The sequence below is a fragment of the Thalassophryne amazonica genome, chromosome 3, assembly GCF_902500255.1.
Source record: "Thalassophryne amazonica chromosome 3, fThaAma1.1, whole genome shotgun sequence".
In the NCBI taxonomy this organism is placed as follows: Eukaryota; Metazoa; Chordata; class Actinopteri; order Batrachoidiformes; family Batrachoididae; genus Thalassophryne; species Thalassophryne amazonica.
The window spans coordinates 64,822,396-64,841,777 of NC_047105.1; the positions used below are offsets into that span (position 1 = coordinate 64,822,396).

Below are 19,382 nucleotides of genomic sequence, written 5' to 3' on the forward strand. Positions count from 1 at the left end.
TTTAGCATTGATGGTGCCATCACAGATGTGTAAAGCCTGGTTCACACGGCAAGATAATTAGGCCGATATCGGACCCGATCTTCCCCTTCGGCAATCTTAAGGACGCCCTGACAATCGTGATGATGCTAAAGACAATCTTATCAGATATTCCTGCCATGTGTGGTGTGTTAAGAGCACTCGGATCTGCTTGGAAGGACATCAGGGGCACTCCAATCACAAATCGGGGATATTCAACATGTTGAATTGTCTTGGCCCGATATCACAGTGTGTTTTGTGTCCCCCGACCACAAACGAGCACACAGCCTTCTGAATGTGACGTGCAGCCAATCAGAAAGCGAGGTGACGGACGTATGGAGCGGAAAATAAAATCAAAACAGCTGTTCTGACTTACCAGAAGTCCGGCGGTCGCGCTGTCTCCACTCCTTTAAAGAACGCTTTTTCTTTTTGTATCATTTTTTCCTCTTGTAAATAGTCTACAAAGTATCTCCGTTTGTTTACTCTGAAGTTATGTTTAATCGCGAGAGATTTTTCGAGATTTCCTATCTGACGTGGGAATGTTCGTATGTGAAATCTGTTTGTGTGTGGTGTTGCTATCCTTACTGTGTGGCTGAACACCACACACTGTACGAACAACACTGTTAGATCTATGATTTTTTTATTATTATTATTATCGCCACGTGTGTGGTCTCAGGTTTTGGAAACCTACAGATAATTTTAAAATCCTGCCATGTGAACCAGGCATTGGTTGCCCATGCCATGGGTAGTAACACCCCCCCATACCATCACAGATGCTGGCTTTTGAACTTAGCGCTGGTAACAATCTGGATGGTCTTTTTCCTCTTTTGTCGGGAGGACACGAAGTCCATGATTTCCAAAAACAATTTGAAGTGTGGCCTCATCAGACCACAACACACTTTTCCACTTTGCATCTGTCCATTTCAAATGAGCTCAGGCCCAGAGAAGGCGGTGGCATTTCTGGATGATGTTGATGTATGGCTTTCACTTTGCATGGTAGAGTTTTAACTTGCACTTGTATATGTAGCGACGAACTGTGTTAACTGACAATGGTTTTCTGAAGTGTTCCTGAGCCCACGTGATAAGATCCTTTACGCAATGATGTCGGTTTTTAATGCAGTGCCGCCTGAGGGATCGAAGATCACAGGCATTCAATGTTGGTTTTCAGCCTTGCCGCTTACGTGTAGAAAGTTCTCCAGATTCTCTGAATTTTCTGATTATATTATGGAGTGTAGATGATGGAATCCTTAAATTCCTTGCAATTGGATGTTGAGAAACGGTATTAAACTGTTGGACTTTTTTTTTTTCACACGGTTGTTCACAAAGTGGTGATCCTCGCCCCATCTTTGCTTATGAATGGCTGAGCCTTTTGGGGATGCTCCTTTTATACCCAATCATGACACTCACCTGTTTCCAATTAACCTGTTTGAACATTAAATATCTTGTCTTTGTGGTGTATTCAATTGAAAATAGGTTGAAGAGAATTTGCAAGTCATTGTATTCTGTTTTTATTTACATTTTACACAACATCCCAACTTCATTGGAATTGGGGTTGTAAATGAGCTTTTATTAATGTAGACTTTTTTCATGGGAAAAAAACACTGGCTTTGAGTGGATTTACAGGAATTTACACAAGAATGTGACTTTTTTGACTTTAAGATATGTTATTGATATTTTACAATGATTTTCAAAATATTCTACAAGCTTTAGCTGTGGTTTTTGAAATGCTTTAACAGTCTTTTCAGTCTTCATGAATTTCATGTAGTTTAATTGTTATGAGTTAATGCATAATTTCGTTTAAAATTAAAAGAAAAATCATTCCAGGTCCTACTTCCACATCATATTCTGTTATTTCAACATCATCATTGATGGTTCAAATGAAAGGTTGAATACAGGGTCATTTAAATATGCACTAATTTTGAGATTTGTTTTGTTCCAGGAGATGCTGAAAATGTATCATTAGATTAAAAATTAATTTGGATTCTGCAATCCCACTGGCCTGAGACCCCAGCTCTAGGGGGGCTATGCCCCCCGACCCCCTTCAAATTTTCCTCGGATTTCACGATTTTTATTTCACAGCCCTGGTAATCCGTTAATTACATCTGCGGCTGATGTCTCAAGTCTCTACTGTGAATGGATCCTCTTTTGCGCTGCAAGTTAAAAGACACAGCTCCTCATCTGCTCATAATGTCTCAGTCTGCACGTGACAAAATTTATTCCATTATCCACAAAACAATAAAATAAATGTATAAATACTCAGTTTTGTCTCCATGTGCAGTGGAGAAGCCACAGATACGTGTTCCACCTGCCAATCAAAAGGATCCTGCCGGCAAGAATTAACCGTTGTGACGTATAAAAAGACGTGCATCACCGACCTGAACCACTCTGTGGAAACAGTGCTGTCAGTAGCCTGTACAAATCCACAAATTAATGAGACTATTAAGATAATGGTTCCGGCGCTTCCTCCTTCATCTCCAATGTCGGGACTCACCAGGAAGTTCCTGGTTTGCGCAGAGTTCAAAATCTGAATATTTATTTCTTCAGGAACTGCGCACCTGAATAGGATAAATTTCAGACTGTTTTTAATTTTAGTCTTAAATACTCAAAAAAAAAAAAAAAAACATTACATATCTTGCCACCTACACTTTAAGCTTAAATTATACCAATTAGTAATTCAGAAGCTTTAAAAAGTAATAGCAACAATTTGTGGACTCTTGTGGAATCTTCCATGCTGTTTAACCAGGTGTTTGTAAAACGGTGAGGCATTGAATATCTGATATCAAATAAAAATGTAAATAACTGTGTTGTAACTATTTTCAAATAACTTCACATGGCAATAAAGTTGACATTCTAATTGACATAACTCTTGATAAGATGGAAAATGTGTATTGGGGAAGTTTTAACATTTTTAGACATGGTGTATGTAAATGTATATCCACAAGTTTATATTGATGCTGTCTTCTGTCTGTTCTCAAATTTATTCAAGTTGGTTTTGTTGTTTTATTTTTGTGGATGCTTCTTTTCTTTGCCACATTGACGTTCTCTGATCTGTGTGTTTTCAACTGTAAGTAGAATCAGCAACTGAATTATTTTCAGTTTAATGCCAGTTTAACATTAGTTCTCTTTGTGCCTTTATATATCCACTTTCACACACACTCATCTTCAACCGCTTTGTCCTATTAAGGGTCACGGGGGGCTGGAGCCTATCCCAGCAGTGATAGAGTGTGAGGCAGGGTACACCCTGGACAGGACACCATTCTGTCACAGGGCCACATATAGACAAACGAACACATTCACCCCCTCACACACAAACCTACAAACAATTTTTTAAGTTTCCAATCCACCTAACCTGCGTGTGTTTGGATGTGGGAAGAAGGTGGAGCACAGTTTCTGGTTTTGTTTGCTTTGAAGCATTTGCTGTTGGCTGGTTTTTTTTATTATTGTTTTATTGTTATTATTTATTATTATTTTAGGTGACATGTCTGTCCTGTAAGCACAAGTCTAACACAGTGGAGCCATTCTGGGATTTGTCTTTGGAGTTTCCAGAGCGGTATCATAATGTAGACAAAGGCTCCAGCTCTGCAGCTTACCAACGCAGCTGCACCCTGACTGAGATGTTGGCCAAGTTTACTGAGACAGAAGCTCTGGAAGGCAGAATTTATGCCTGCAACTACTGCAACAGTGAGTACAACACTAAATGTTATCTGAAATCTCATTCAAGCCTTACTTTTTATTTGAAAAATCCTTGAATATTCCACATACTTATCAAAATGACTTTCCATCAGAAAATGCTCTTCCAGTTTCACTATGCAAGACATTAGTGCTAACAAAAGTCTTATTTGAATGGCACTGATATGTTGTTGAGCCATAAACCCCACAAGGGAAATTTTAATGCACCATTTGAGATGAATATTTCTTCATTGATGAAAGTTTTCCGGAAATCCGGGTTTTTACTTGTGATCATTTCAAGGTTATTTTTGATAACATACGTCAGAATCCATTCATTCAGTTCCATTCAGTTCCACGCCCAAACAGTTGGTGGCGGTAATGCTCCATGTTGGTTTGCAAGCCGCCAATAAGCTCCAAAGAAGAATTATTTGTTTTAGTTCTTGGAAGTTTATAAGTCGTATTTTGGGGAATTGTGCGGTGGTTCTAATGGTTTACTTTGTTGTGGACATTAAAAGTTATGAGCTGTGTTTTTCCTCCAGTAATCATACATTAAGTGGAGTTAACGGGTGAAGCTAAAAATGCTAATGCCGTTTGCATTCAGACGAGAGTTTAACTCTGCGAGTCAAAACCACAAGATTAATGAGTTTGAGCAACGAAGCTTCAAATTTATCTTAGGTAATTAGAAAATTATATGTGGACTTAGTGCTCTGCTGAAGTTTATCAGCTAACGTTAGCTTTTAGCTGAAGAATCAATCACTGTCTAGCTGAGTAGATGTTTTATATTCATAAATTTTTTGACCTACTTTTATTTTTACCAAATAAAGGTACACAGTTTTTTAATTGTTACTGCATAACTGCAAGAAAAGTCTCAGCTTTAAGTAACTCAGATTTATTATTTTATTTTTTATTTTTTTTACTATCCAGTATATTACTTTGTTTTAAGAAATATATTTCTTGCCCCACATCAGAAACAAACATCAGAATGAATCTACTAGACTTAAAAATGTACACATTACTTTTCATGCTATTTTATTAGTCTAAAAACAAATGCACACTATTCCTTAGAATGTTCATAAAGAAATTATCTCACCAACAACAGATAAGTTATGGTTTTAATTTACAGATGAACATCAAAGATTTCTAAAGAATCTTTTTTTTTTTTTTTTTATTAAAACTATTTTAATTAGAAGTTTTCTAATCTAAGAAAACTTTAACTTCAAAATGTACAGTCGTCAGAAATTATTCTTGAAGTAAACACACATTTGTAAGGATTTTGAGGTGGCCAAGAATTTGAAAATGGAGATTATCAATAGCTCCAAAGCTTTTGCCAAAACTAGGAAAACTCAGGAGTGAAGGTTGAACAAGTTGATGCATTAATGTTCCATAAATACTCCAGTTGTTCAGTTTGAATTGATACAGAGAATGATTATTTTTGAGTTTGTTGAATCGTTATTTCCTTTACTCTGTTAGTACAGCGGTTAAGGGACATATTTTGGTGAAATCGTTCACATTGTGATAAAACTGGCAGATTTGGTACAGAAGTAGCTTAGGGTATTAGGTTTCATATAAAATCGAGACCCCAGCTGGATCTTGCTTGTGAGGGCAATTATATGGATTTTAATACATACTGCTAATTTTTGCCAAAATCTTCTAACACATTTCTCATATATAGTTAGTTCTAGCATGCTCATACACATGATTGTGGTGCCCAAAAGCCGTTTTAAAGACCAGGGAGGTAAAATATTATATCACCAGTGTCTACACTTGATCTCTTGTCATAGCAAATATGCATCGCTTGCATATACAAGAGCTTTGGGTTGCATTTGGCATTTGAAAACACCAACGGTATATACCAGCTCACACAATTGTTGGCATTCTTGGGCATGAAACATGTCTAGCATTGCCATTTTTCCATGCAGTCACTGGGTGTGACACTGTCTCATCTTTTGCTGGGAGAAGGAAGAAATCTGCTTTTGAGACCTGGGAAGTCTTTCCTGCTGTCATTCCTGTTTTCTCTGGTCTGTCAGCATGTCCTGAGTCAATACAAGGTGATGATCTATCTTTGCTGGAAAGATTTGTAGTCCTTCTATACAAGAGGACCAGCCCTGATACCAGTGTAAACAAGGCCCGACAAACATTATTTGCATATGATGCCCGGACCATTGAGAACATACCACCAACTCAAGATGCTCTTCAGGAACACCTGAGGAGAGTTGCATATCAAGGTGACCATATCTGGGGACAGTGCCTACAATCACTACAGCAACTACCTAGCCCACAAGACTGGGGATGGCAACTCACTGATAGAAGATGGACTCCAAAGTGGACCACATTACAAGAAGCTTCAAAAGCTTGCCAGCAGCTGATTAAATGTGGATGCAAGAAAGCATGCAGGGGCATCTGCAAATGCTATAGAGCAAGTTTACCATGCACTGCTCTTTGCATCTGTAGTGGTAGCTGCCATCAGGACTAAATTACTATAATATCACCATTGCTGTTTGACAGTTGATCCTCCACAACTGAGTTGGTATCATCCTCTGATGTTTTTCAATGGAAAAATTAAAAATGTTTGAAAAAGCAGTTCAATGCTTGAATGACCAGAGTGGTCACTTGGATATGTGCCCCTTGTATTATTTCTTGACAAGCCTATAAGCCTATTTTTGCCGAATGTAGCAGTTAGAATTGATTTAATAGTTCAGAAATCAGCATTAATAATTTATGTAATAAACATACATAATCTCAGTATTTATTTGATATGTCATTTGTCCAGAAATATTTATACATGTTCATTCAGAACAGGATTATATCACCCCCACCCCTTAATTACAGTGACACATGGTACTTTTTAGGTAGTTTTATAGTTGTTATAGATGGCTGTTATTATTACAGTAAAAAGAGGTAGAAAAATTATTAGGTACTTTCTGGGATTACACACAATTATCTGGTCACAACATGAATGTTTCTGTGTAGGCTCTCAGTTGTCCAGGTGGTTTCCATACTAGAGAAGCTTGAATCTTCGACTGGACTGGGTTGCTTGACGCAAGGACATTTCGCTTCAAATCAATTTGTGAAACCTTTGAAACCCAGCCTTAACCGGGGAGGGGGTCTGAGGCACGCTTTATCCCCTGTTTACAATGGGGTACTCAGGTCAAAGCAGTTTCAGTCTTTTGTTCATGGTAATGAGTCATTCACGTCATCAGCAGAGTCGTCAAGGGAGCCATCAGGAGAGGGTCCGTCCCATCATTAGGAGGGACAGCTGCCCTGTCATTAGGAGGGTGCTAACTAGAGCACAATAGGTGCTAATTAGAGCTATTGTTTAGTCACTAGCCTATAACAGTCTGCCTCTCGGTAGGAGGGGTCTGGTTAGGTTTAAAACTCCAGCTTTTGTGACTTCTTAATTATTATTCTCTACAAGAGTCAAGACAGAGGTCAGACCACCAGAGCAAGAATTTTAGCTGAGGAAGCTTCTGCGATTTGAAGCAAAACGTTCTTGCATCAAGCAACCCAGTCCAGTCGAAGATTCAAGCTACTCTAGTATGTCACAACATGAAGTTCTGAAATGCAATCCACTCGATCATAAAATTTGTTAGGGATCTTTTCCTATAACCCTTATCAAACCCAGCAGACCGCTTATCCAAGGCTTAATGGAAAATTAGTTGGTATATTTTAGTATATTTGGATATTTTTGACACAAATAGCAAATTTGGACACTTCATTTGGTTTTAACAGTCACAAGTTATTGTTGAAACCTGTCCACCTCCTGGAATTTGCACGATTTTCACAATTTTCCTATTTTAGGCCAAAAATTGTTTTTGTCTGATCTGACTAACCAAGGTAGATTTTGATGTGGGTCTCTAGCTTAAATTAATCTCCATATCTTAAAGAACATCTCTGCCAATTTTGGTGCTTTTATCACATTTTGAATGATTTTTCCCTTATCCGCTGGACTATGTGAGACAGTGTTTTGTTTTTTTGGATTAAAGTTAACAAGCATTGAGTTTGATCTTGGACATAACTTTGAGTGTGAGCTGATCGTGCCTGGGTCGGCGATTCATCCGGGCCCGCGGCGTGGAGGTTCATCCGGGCCCGCGGCGTGGAGGTTCATCCGGGCCCGCGGCGTGGAGGTTCATCCGGGCCCGCGGCGTGGAGGTTCATCCGGGCCCGCGGCGTGGAGGTTCATCCGGGCCCGCGGCATCGGCAGAGGCTGTTCATCCGGGCCCGCGGCATCGGCAGAGGCGGTTCATCCGGGCCCGCGGCATCGGCAGAGGCGGTTCATCCGGGCCCGCGGCATCGGCGGGGGCGGTTCATCCGGGCCCGCGGCATCGGCGGGGGCGGTACATCCGGGCCCGCGGCGTCGGCTACATCCGTGGCTAGCGGCGGTGACATCCGAGGCTGGCGGCGGTGACATCCGAGGCTGCCTACGGCTACATCCTGGGCTAACGGCCCAATTAAATAAGAGTAAAGATAATATGAGGGCAACATGGGGAATTATAAAAAGTGTGATTGAAAGTGATGGAGCGAAAGCAACTTTTCCAAATTACTTTGTCAAGGAAAATAAAGAGATATATGACATAAAAGAAGTTGCAAATGGGTTTAATGATTATTTTTCAAATGTAGGATCAAGTCTGGTGGGAAATAAACCAATAGTAGAAGATAAATTACATACACTTGTAAATACGGTCAATAGTATTTTCCTGGGCAGTGTGGAAAAAGATGAAATAAGAAATATTGTAAAAAACTGTGTAAGCAAAAGATCAACTGACCATGAAGATTTAGACATGACTGTAAAAAGTATAATAGAAACTGTTATTGAACCATTTACTTACATTTGTAATCTGTCTCTGTCAACAGGGATTTTTCCAGACGAAATTAAAATTGCCAAGGTAGTCCCATTATATAAAAATGGAGACAAACATAATTTTTCTAATTACAGGCCAGTATCATTGCTTCCACAGTTTTCTAAAATTATGGAAAAAGTTTTTGTGACAAGGTTGGATAAATTCATTGAGAAACATCATATTTTAAATAATGCTCAGTATGGGTTCAGAACAAAACATTTGACAGCTATGGCAATTATGGAATGAATAGAGAATATCAACAACAAACGAAAATAAGGATTATTTTGTAAGTATTTTTATCGACCTGAAAAAGGCTTTTGATGTTATCGACCACTCAAGAATGCTTTACAAGTTACAACAATATGGAATAAGAGGTATTGCACATCAGTGGGTAAAAAGCTACTTAGAAAATAGAAAACAGTTTTTTCAGATAAATAATACCAAATCAGAATTGTGTAACATTATTTATGGAGTACCACAAGGATCGGTACTTGGACCCAAACTGTTTATTTTGTATATTAATGATTTTGTGAATGTATCTAATGTGCTTGGCAGCATTTTATTTGCTGATGATACAACGCTGTTTTACTCTGGATCAGATATACAGGAAGTAGTACAAGTGATAAATACAGAGTTGAAAAAGTTAAATATTGGTTTGATATAAACAGATTGTCACTAAATATTAATAAGACAAATTTCATATTGTTTAATGACAGAGTGAAAAAAATAATGTCATTACAAATAGAAAGAATGGATATACAAAGGGTAAAAAACGAAATTTTTAGGAGTCATGATTGATGAAGATCTTAGATGGAAGTCACACATAAATTACATAAAAGGGAAAATAGCGAAAGCCATTGCTGTTTTGCATAAAGTAAAATATTCATTAAATAGTTATGGTTTATTAACATTGTACAATTCATTGATTGTTCCATATTTAACTTATTATGCAGAAATCTGGGGCTCAACATATACAACTTATACACAGCCTTTATTTATTCTGTAGAAAAGAGCTTTAAAAGTGATTAGCAACAGTGGTTTTAGAGATCCATCTAATCCATTGTTCATTAAGTATAGGGTACTTAAATTTCATGATTTAGTCGATTTGAAAATATTACAAACAATGCACCAATCTAATAAAAATACTTTACCAACAAACATTCAAAATATGTTTGAAAAAAGAGTAAGTAGTTATAAACTGAAAGGAATAGAAGTCTTTAAAAATCCAAGATACAGAACCAAAGTAAAGGAACGGAGTATTGCAGTAAATGTGTAAAATTATGGAACAATCTCAACAAAGAAATCAAAGAATTAAGGTTGCTTAAGTTATTTAAAAAACGTATTAAACTAGATGTATTAAGTAAGTATGAAACTATGAAATAAGTCAGTGGGCTGTGAGAAAGCCAAAAAAAATGTAATCTGTTAATAATGTTTAAAATGTTTTAAGTTTAAAATGTAACCTGTCAGAGATGTAATCTACTAAATAATGGTCATAATTATGAAATAAGTTAGTGGTATGTGACAAGTCAAAGAAATGCAATCTGTTAAATAATGACGTTGGAACCATTACTTAAAAAGCCATCACTTGACCCAGCTATCTTAGCTAATTATAGGCCAATCTCCAACCTTCCTTTTCTCTCAAAAATTCTTGAAAGGGTAGTTGTAAAACAGCTAACTGATCATCTGCAGAGGAATGGTCTATTTGAAGAGTTTGTCAGGTTTCAGAATTCATCATAGTACAGAAATAGCTTTAGTGAAGGTTACAAAAAAAAAATCTTATGGCCTCAGACAGTGGACTCATCTCTGCATGTCCTGTTAGACCTCAGTGCAGCTTTTGATACTGTTGACCATAAAATTTTATTACAGTGATTAGAGCATGCCATAGGTATTAAAGGCACTGCGCTGCGGTGGTTTGAATCATATTTATCTAATAGATTACAATTTGTTCATGTAAATGGGGAGTCTTCTTCACAGACTAAGGTTAATTATGGAGTTCCACAAGGTTCTGTGCTAGGACCAATTTTATTCACTTTATACATGCTTCCCTTAGGCAGTATTATTAGACGGCATTGCTTTAATTTTCATTGTTACGCAGATGATACCCAGCTTTATCTATCCATGAAGCCAGAGGATACACACCAATTAGTTAAACTGCAGGAATGTCTTACAGGCATAAAGACTGGATGACCTCTAATTTCATGCTTTTAAATTCAGATAAAACTGAAGTTATTGCACTTGGCCCCACAAATCTTAGAAACATGGTGTCTCACCAGATCCTTACTCTGGATGGCATTACCCTGACCTCTAGTAATACTGTGAGAAATCTTGGAGTCATTTTTGATCAGGATATGTCCTTCAGTGCGCATATTAAGCAAATATGTAGGACTGCTTTTTTACATTTGCGCAATATCTCTAAAATTAGAAAGGTCTCAGAGTGATGCTGAAAAACTAATTCATGCATTTATTTCCTCTAGGCTGGACTATTGTAATTCATTATTATCAGGTTGTCCTAAAAGTTCCCTGAAAAGCCTTCAGTTAATTCAAAATGCTGCAGCTAGAGTACTGACGGGGACTAGAAGGAGAGAGCATATTTCACCCATATTGGCCTCTCTTCATTGGCTTCCTGTTAATTCTAGAGTAGAATTTAAAATTCTTTTTCTTACTTATAAGGTTTTGAATAATCATGTCCCATCTTATCTTAGGGACCTCTTAGTACCATATCACCCCAATAGAGCGCTTTGCTCTCAGACTGCAGGCTTACTTGTAGTTCCTAGGGTTTTTAAGAGTAGAATGGGAGGCAGAGCCTTCAGCTTTCAGGCTCCTCTCCTGTGGAACCAGCTCCCAATTCGGATCAGGGAGACAGACACCCTCTCTGCTTTTAAGATTAGGCTTAAAACTTTCCTTTTTGCTAAAGCTTATAGTTAGGGCTGGATCAGGTGACCCTGAACCATCCCTTAGTTATGCTGCTATAGACTTAGACTGCTGGGGGGTTCCCATGATGCACTAAGTGTTTCTTTCTCTTTTTGCTCTGTATGCACCACTCTGCATTTAATCATTAGTGATTGATCTCTGCTGTCTTTCACAGCATGTCTTTTTCCTGATTCTCTCCCCTCAGCCCCAACCAGTCCCAGCAGAAGACTGCCCCTCCCTGAGCCTGGTTCTGCTGGAGGTTTCTTCCTGTTAAAAGGGAGTTTTTCCTTCCCACTGTCGCCGAGTGCTTGCTCATAGGGGGTCGTTTTGACCGTTGGGGTTTTTCTATGATTATTGTATGGCTTTTGCCTTGCAATATAAAGCGCCTTGGGGCAACTGTTGTTGTGATTTGGCGCTATATAAATAAAATTGATTTGATTTTATTTGATTTGATATTGAAAGATTCTATTGTAAAAAGGGGCAGAAAATATAAGACTTGTTCTTCTCTCTGCTCCTTTTCATTCAGGTGATTTGTGATGCTTTATTTCTGCTTTTGTGTTTTGTTTTGTTTTTCTCTCTCTTTTAAATGAATGAAATAAATATTAAAGAAAGAAAAGAAAGATTAAAGGCTGGTAGCACAATACAAGTTGTGTGAAAAGACTTGGGTGGAAAAAAACTGATCTGACCCAACAAACAAAAATTTTTTTATTTGTTTGTTTTTTGGTGTGTAAATAGACCTGAAAATGCAGACCCCCACCAGGGGCTTTGGCCTTGCCAAAAATTTTATTCTTCCCCCCCCCCCCCCCCCCCCCCAAAAAAAAGGCCAGCTTTCACCACTGTTTCTTGAATTGATCTTGTTTATTTTTGTGTTTTCCTTCAGCACTGGGTCAGCAGTCCTGCTCAGTTCGAGCAGAGTCAGTGACAATGATTGTTTGTGTATGCTTCATGGACCTGGAGGATCTTAAACTAGACTAAGTTACGCCAAAGACTGACGTGCATTTAAATGTGTCAGTGGAATACCTTACCATGTCCTTGTTTAATGGTTTGACAGAAAGAAGACGGAAATCATCCCACAAACCCTTAGTTCTGTCAGAAGCTTGTAAGCAGCTTTTGATTTACCGTTTACCTCAGGTTCTACGGCTGCACCTCAAACGCTTCAGGCAAGTGTTTCAGCACTCAGGTTTCCTTCAGTTATGTATTTTTTTTTTTTTTTTTACTGACATCCTAAAGCACATTGAGAGTATTGTGAAAATTCAGTTTTGCTTTGGCTATTTATTTAAAGAATTGTTTTTGTCATGATGTCACTGTCTAACTCCCTGTTGTGTGGCAGATGGTCAGGGCGAAACCATCGGGAGAAAATTGGTGTCCATGTGGCTTTTGACCAGGTTCTGAACATCAAACCCTACTGCTGCACAGGCTCGGGTCACTCTGTCCACAGAGGAGGTTACACCTACGATCTGTCTGCAGTAGTTATGCACCATGGTAAAGGTTTTGGCTCAGGGCACTACACCGCATACTGCTACAATACAGAAGGAGGTGAGGAACATGTTACATCTGCTTCAGATCACCCTGTGATACAGTGAGTGTGTTTTAATTCTGCTATAATCCTGTATGTGTGTGTTATCAGGTTTCTGGGTCCATTGTAATGACTCTGAGATGAAAGTTTGCAGTGTGGAGGAAGTGTGCAACACTCAGGCCTATATTCTCTTCTATACCCAGAGGTCTGCCTAGGTACCTTGCCCTGTGACATCCATCTGAACATGACAACTTAGGGCTAAATTTCTGAAAATGTTTTCTGTTTTGTTTTTTCCCCTCTCCAGATGTCATTAAACAATTATTTCTATAGAATTTACACAAAAATTACACTGTGAGCCAGAGACCTAATTTTGACCACTTAAGAGGATTAAATGACACTTAAAATTTAGCCTCAGTATACCATGAGCTACCCAAAAATGTGTGGTGGCCATCGTAGGGTAGCAACTATAGCCAGGTAAGGGTCAGTAAAGGGAATGTACAGGGCTCAACAATTCCTCCAGTATTTCACTTTTTTTTTCCTTTGCAGCCTAAATGTCTTATTTAGGGGGTATTCCTAAAGGTTTTGCAATAACCCCCATCTAAAAGTCCATCTAAATAATATTACTTGCTGGAGGAGCCAAAAGTTGTAATCATAATGTTACAGCATGTGCTTCCAATTATTTGACCTATAGATGTCAGGATGAGCTGCTGTGGCGACCCTTAATGGAGCAGCCAGGGGAAGAAGATGCTATGCTGCATTCATGACATGTTGAAAAGTCTAAAACTGCAAGTTCCAAGCCTTTGTTCTGTGCCTTGACATCATAAAAACTATAATCATGGCATCTTCCGACATGACTGTTGAAACTGTAATATTAAAAATGCCATATAATACTTTGCCATTTAATGCTTTTGTTTGTGATATGTTTGCTGCCTTTAAATATTAGTGAGGTTGCCACTTAGTTTTTGCAAAGCCGTCTGCAGCAATTGATAGATGCACTCTTCTGACACATTTGCCACCTTGCTCATCCACAACAAGCAGTTGTAACAATTTGTGTTATTTATAAAGATTACAACAAAGCTCTAATATGCTACTGCATGCATTCAGATTGTTTTCCAAGGTTATCAAGTGAATGCACAGTTTTCAGACCTCAGATGTTTATTTTTTTATTTCCATTTCAATTTATTTTCATTTATATAGTACCAATTCACAACTAAGTTGCCTCAAGGCGCTTCATACAAGTAAGGTCTAACCTTACCAACCCCTAGAGCAAGCACACAGGTGACAGTGGTAAAGAAAAACTCCCTCTGATGATTTGAGGAAGAAACCTCAAGCAGACCAGCCTCAAAGGGGTGACCCTCTGCTTGGGCCATGCTGCCAACACAGTTTACAAAACAGTTTACAAAATAATTTGCAAAACGAAAATGCAGGAAATGTTGCCGGTGCACAGGACAGGAGGATACAGAAACAGAAAACAGACACCACCCCCATCTCTGGATGGAGTCACACCTTAAACAGAGAGGAAAAAAAAAAAACAATCAGGCATCAGAAAGACAACAAATAGTGTAATTTGTCAGCGTTAAGCAACAAGAAATACTAATGTGATCACCGGCCACTAGCCCTAAGCTTCACTAAAAGACCCAGAATTTAGATAAAGTTGTGGCTGCGGCCCGCTCCGTTTCCTGATTAAAGAGTGAAAAGCATAGTAACATACTATACCAGTTAGCCATACGAAATGGAAAATAAGTGCATCTTAAGTCTGGACTTCAAAGTACAGATATATATTTTTAATTTATCTTTATTGAGGCCAACGGGTTTTATACAATGTAGGATATTTCTTTCTTTTTTTTCTTTTTTTTAAAGAAAACAATTTATCATAGTTTTACAGGTTCTGGCACATAGGAAACAGACCTCAGATGTTTAAAGTTCATTTACAATTACAATTCACCCAACCTGCTTGTCTTGAAGCCGGAACACTCTTGGGGAACCTACGCAAACACAGGGAGAACACGCAACATCCATACAGAAAGGACCTGGTGGGAGGTGATACCATGACTTTCATGCTGTGAGGCAACAACTAGTAGGATTAATAAATGGAATAGTTTACACCATGCTGAATGCTTGGTCTCTTCAAAATAATCGTCCAATGTCAGGGTCAATGCCCTTTTCTATTCTATGACCTCTGACATATGTTGTCCTATAACATGATAACATTATATGATGGGGCAGACCATTCCTTTTTAAATCCAATTAGCTCAACCAATAATTTGATTCAGTTTTTACCTAAATGAGAGCAGCTTTGTCTTTTGTCCCCTGTTCAAATTGAAATGACCTTTGTCACCATTTTTACCATTTTTGCCCCATAGCTCCAAACTACACCAAATCATATGGTGTAGTTTTCAATATGATTTAAGTATTTTTAAATGTTTATCCCTGTGCAATCCTTCATTGAACTCTACTTGGCTGTACCTACCACCCTGGGGTAGAATTCATACATTATTGTCCAGGCCATTTGCTGTTTCGCAGTTGTGACTCTCGCACCGTCTTGCGGCCCGTGACTTATGCGAGAGGTCATTTTCAGCAGAGCTCCGGTTTAGTGCACGATGTAAACACACCTCGTGACCTATGTACAACAGGACAACATCGGGGCACGGCAGAAGTCAATTACAGGTGCTACGCCTCCTCTAGATAACCCTCTCAACTTGGGAGAACATGTCATTATAATCGCTCCTGAACTTGCTGAATTGGTGGCATCCACATCCTCGCTAGACTTTGTTTACATGGCTTTGAAATGCCAGAAGTAGGCTTGCAGTGCAGTGCTATTGGGAAGCGCAGGGGATTATGGGAAACTTAAAGTACCGAATGGTATACTGAGGCTGGACTGTACATGATGTTAAATTGTACTCAATACCTGCTTGGCCAATGGACTAAATTACAAACAGACAACAAAAATCCAATTGCAACAGTAAATTTAAGCAACAAAATCTAGGTTAATCCATTTTGTAATTAGCAGAGTGGTAGATTTTGCTTTTTTGTCATTAAATTTGAAGTTAATATTAGTAGATTTGATTTTGACAAGACAGTTTTGAGTTTTATCTGAAATGGCTAAAGAAACATTTCATAAAGGCGGCTACAGGTTCCTCAGCCTGTGAAACGGAGACCAGCATTTAGGTTTTTTGGCCCAAAGACTGGGCGCAGGTACAATTCTTCTGTCCTGCTGAACACTAGGTTTTATGTTCAGGTTTTTAAGAACAGTGGGGCTCACATCTGCTGAGTCTCAAAGTAATAACCAGGTACACTCTGGGTGCCATTCTACATTTAAGGGCATCATGAATGATTAGTTTAGAACCTTTTTTTTGTTTGTTTTTGTTTTATAAAGGTCACAATGTTAATTTTCATTTAAGATACAGCCAGCAGTGTATGCCACAAATGTGTACCAGAGTTAACTGTGAAATGCTCATTTGTGTACCTTGCTGCAAAATTAATTTTAAATAAGGGAGTCGGGATGAACCGACACAAGAAGCCACATCAAAACAAAATCTCAGATCCAAACCAAATTACTAGTATGCAACCAAAACTCCTAAAAAAAAGCCATTTAGTCAACGTCAAACAGATTTGATCTGCAACAACAGCAGAAAGTTTTTATTTATAACTTGACATTACAACTATTACTGACTTGAATTGATGACTTTGGCTATACGTAATTGTAAATGTTCATACACCAATGTTATCTTTAGAGCTTCACAAACATTAAATAATGTTTTTGACATTGCATTGAAATTTTGTTACATACTTTTTTCCAAGCACATTATGTTCAGTTTTTCTAGTTTGTTGGCCAGTTTCAAATCAGCAGATCCCTCACAGATTTTTGGTAAGAATCAGGGCTTTTCAGCATTTCGATTACGTTTTCATCACATTATTAAAATATTGTCCTTAACCACAAAAGCAATTTGCTTATAAATCAAAGAAAATAGTCTGATTATTTGAAGGCCGTCAGACAGGTTTACAGAGAAATTTTAGTGTTAATAAAGTTTGAATTTTAGTGCACTGTAATACAGCCACACAAAACCACAGTTGGCAGCAGTCTTGATTTGGCGCACCCACCCACTGGTTACACACGTGTTGGAAGGGCATTCAGTTTGTTTTGGCTTTGTTGCAGATTTTGGACCCAACAAGATACAGACGCATAGAACTCGTATCTGAATTCAGGTGTACATGGATTATTTTCTAAAACTACACATCTGTCTGTAAATCAAATGTGGCCTGAGGTTCATGGGATCCTGTTTAAAGTGGCCCAAGGCTGAATGGGCCTGAATTAAAATGGACTACCAGATTGACTGCGAACACACACACACACACAGGCAGCTCCATACTAATGCAGCCCTGTTATCATGTAGCAGTGATTAAAACTAGTGCTAACTAGTGATGGTGCATTTTCTGCTGAGGCCCTGAAGCTTGTTGAGTACAAAGTGTAGTTTCTACTAAAGCCCTGTATCAAGGCTTGTATTATTTTCCAGGGAATCACAGGACCAACTTGCGTCAAGTGTCACTCATGACATTTGGCACATCTGCTCTGCTTAGAGAAGAGGCTCACACATTATCACTCTTTATTTCATGTATTTATTACATACACTTTTGTCCAAAATTTTAAATTTGGACATCTATACGACCAGTCAAACGATTGGACACACTTTCCCTTTCAGTTGAATTTGAAAGTGTGTCCAAACATTTGACTGGTACTGTATAAACTTAAAATACAAATCATCATGACGTCAGATTATTATTACGTTTTATTTGACAGTGGCCCATATGAAAATATATATGAGTCACTAATGTCATAACGTGTCGTTTTAAGTGGCATTTTCTGTCTTATCTAATCACGTGTGTGCGTGCTCTATCCAAACCGGAGTGTTTGCCTGCTATAATTTTTGTCTTCTACTAGATGTCGTTATTTTATACCTTGACACATTGTCGCTTTTCCTGACACAGTCTAAGGGGAAGCCTCCTACTGTCCACGAGGCCTCATCACCCCATCACTAGTAGCAACAGGTCTGATATGACATAGGCTCCAACTTTGAATTAACGCTTCTACTTTCGTACATATTGTAGTACAGGTGTCCCCTGAGGACACATTTAGTTTCTTACACAAACCTGAACTAGCTGCTGTTTGTGCTGCCTCTCCTGTTGGTGCACGTATAATCACTGCTGACAGAGAGTGCCCTCTGGTGTCTCAAGTCAATTACATAACACATACACAACTCTGAAACCCAAGTCTACACAATGAGAACTAAACTGGTCTGACTAGACCACTGTGGTCTGATTCGACACTATTCCCAAAACAGGGGCCCTGTGAAGACCTCTAGTGTGTAGCATTTTTTTTATCATGACACAGAATTGCTACTGTGCCCGAAGTAAAAATAACTGTTAAGGAATTTTACCCTTCAGTCACAATTGCCGCTTAAATCCACAAAAATGTGAAAATTTAAAATTGATTGTATTAAATTGAATGATGTAAAATCTGCTTAACTCAAAGTGTATAGTATTGGTGTGTGTAACACTGTACGATAACACAAATACAGTAGTGTTCAGAATAATAGTAGTGCTATGTGACTAAAAAGATTAATCCAGGTTTTGAGTATATTTCTTATTGGTACATGGGAAACAAGGTACCAATAGATTCAGTAGATTCTCACAAATCCAACAAGACCAAGCATTCATGATATGCATACTCTTAAGACTATGAAATTGGGCTATTAGTTAAAAAAAAAAAAGTAGAAAAGGGGGTGTTCACAATAATAGTAGCATCTGCTGTTGACGCTACAAACTCAACTATTGTGTTCAAACTGCTTTTTTAGCAATCCTGTGAACCACTAAACTAGTATTTAGTTGTATAACCACAGTTTTTCATGATTTCTTCACATCTGCGAGGCATTAATTTTGTTGGTTTGGAACCAAGATTTTGCTCGTTTACTAGTGTGCTTGGGGTCATTGTCTTGTTGAAACACCCATTTCAAGAGCATGTCCTCTTCAGCATAAGGCAACATGACCTCTTCAAGTATTTTGACATATCCAAACTGATCCATGATACCTGGTATGCGATATATAGGCACAACACCATAGTAGGAGAAACAAGCCCATATCATGATGGTTGCACCACCATGCTTCACTGTCTTCACTGTGAAATGTGGCTTGAATTCAGAGTTTGGGGGTTGTCTCACAAACTGTCTGGGGCCCTTCGAACCCAAAAAGAACAATTTTACTCTCATCAGTCCACAAAATATTCCTCCGTTTCTCTTTAGGCCAGTTGATGTGTTCTTTGGCAAATTGTAACCTCTTCTGCACGTCTTTTATTTAACAGAGGGACTTTGCGGGGGATTCTTGCAAATAAATTAGCTTCACACAGGTGTCTTCTAACTGTCACAGCACTTACAGGTAAC

General features: G+C 38.4%; 1 protein-coding gene across 3 annotated transcripts in view; it reads left to right on the forward strand.

The window, feature by feature from the left end:
• Window positions 1-13,308, forward strand: part of usp49 (ubiquitin specific peptidase 49) — a 31,643-nt gene extending 18,335 nt beyond the window's left edge. For 2 of the 3 annotated variants that reach the window (XM_034166570.1, XM_034166569.1), the window contains 4 exons: window positions 3,489-3,696; window positions 12,484-12,592; window positions 12,763-12,968; window positions 13,060-13,308. In XM_034166570.1, the coding sequence (XP_034022461.1) occupies window positions 3,489-3,696; window positions 12,484-12,592; window positions 12,763-12,968; window positions 13,060-13,163 (627 nt within the window). In that variant the 3' untranslated portion in view covers window positions 13,164-13,308. Of the gene's footprint in view, window positions 1-3,488; window positions 3,697-12,312; window positions 12,445-12,483; window positions 12,593-12,762; window positions 12,969-13,059 lie in introns of those variants that run through there. The other variant, XM_034166571.1, reaches the window with a different exon arrangement.
• Window positions 13,309-19,382: the final 6,074 nt, after the last annotated feature.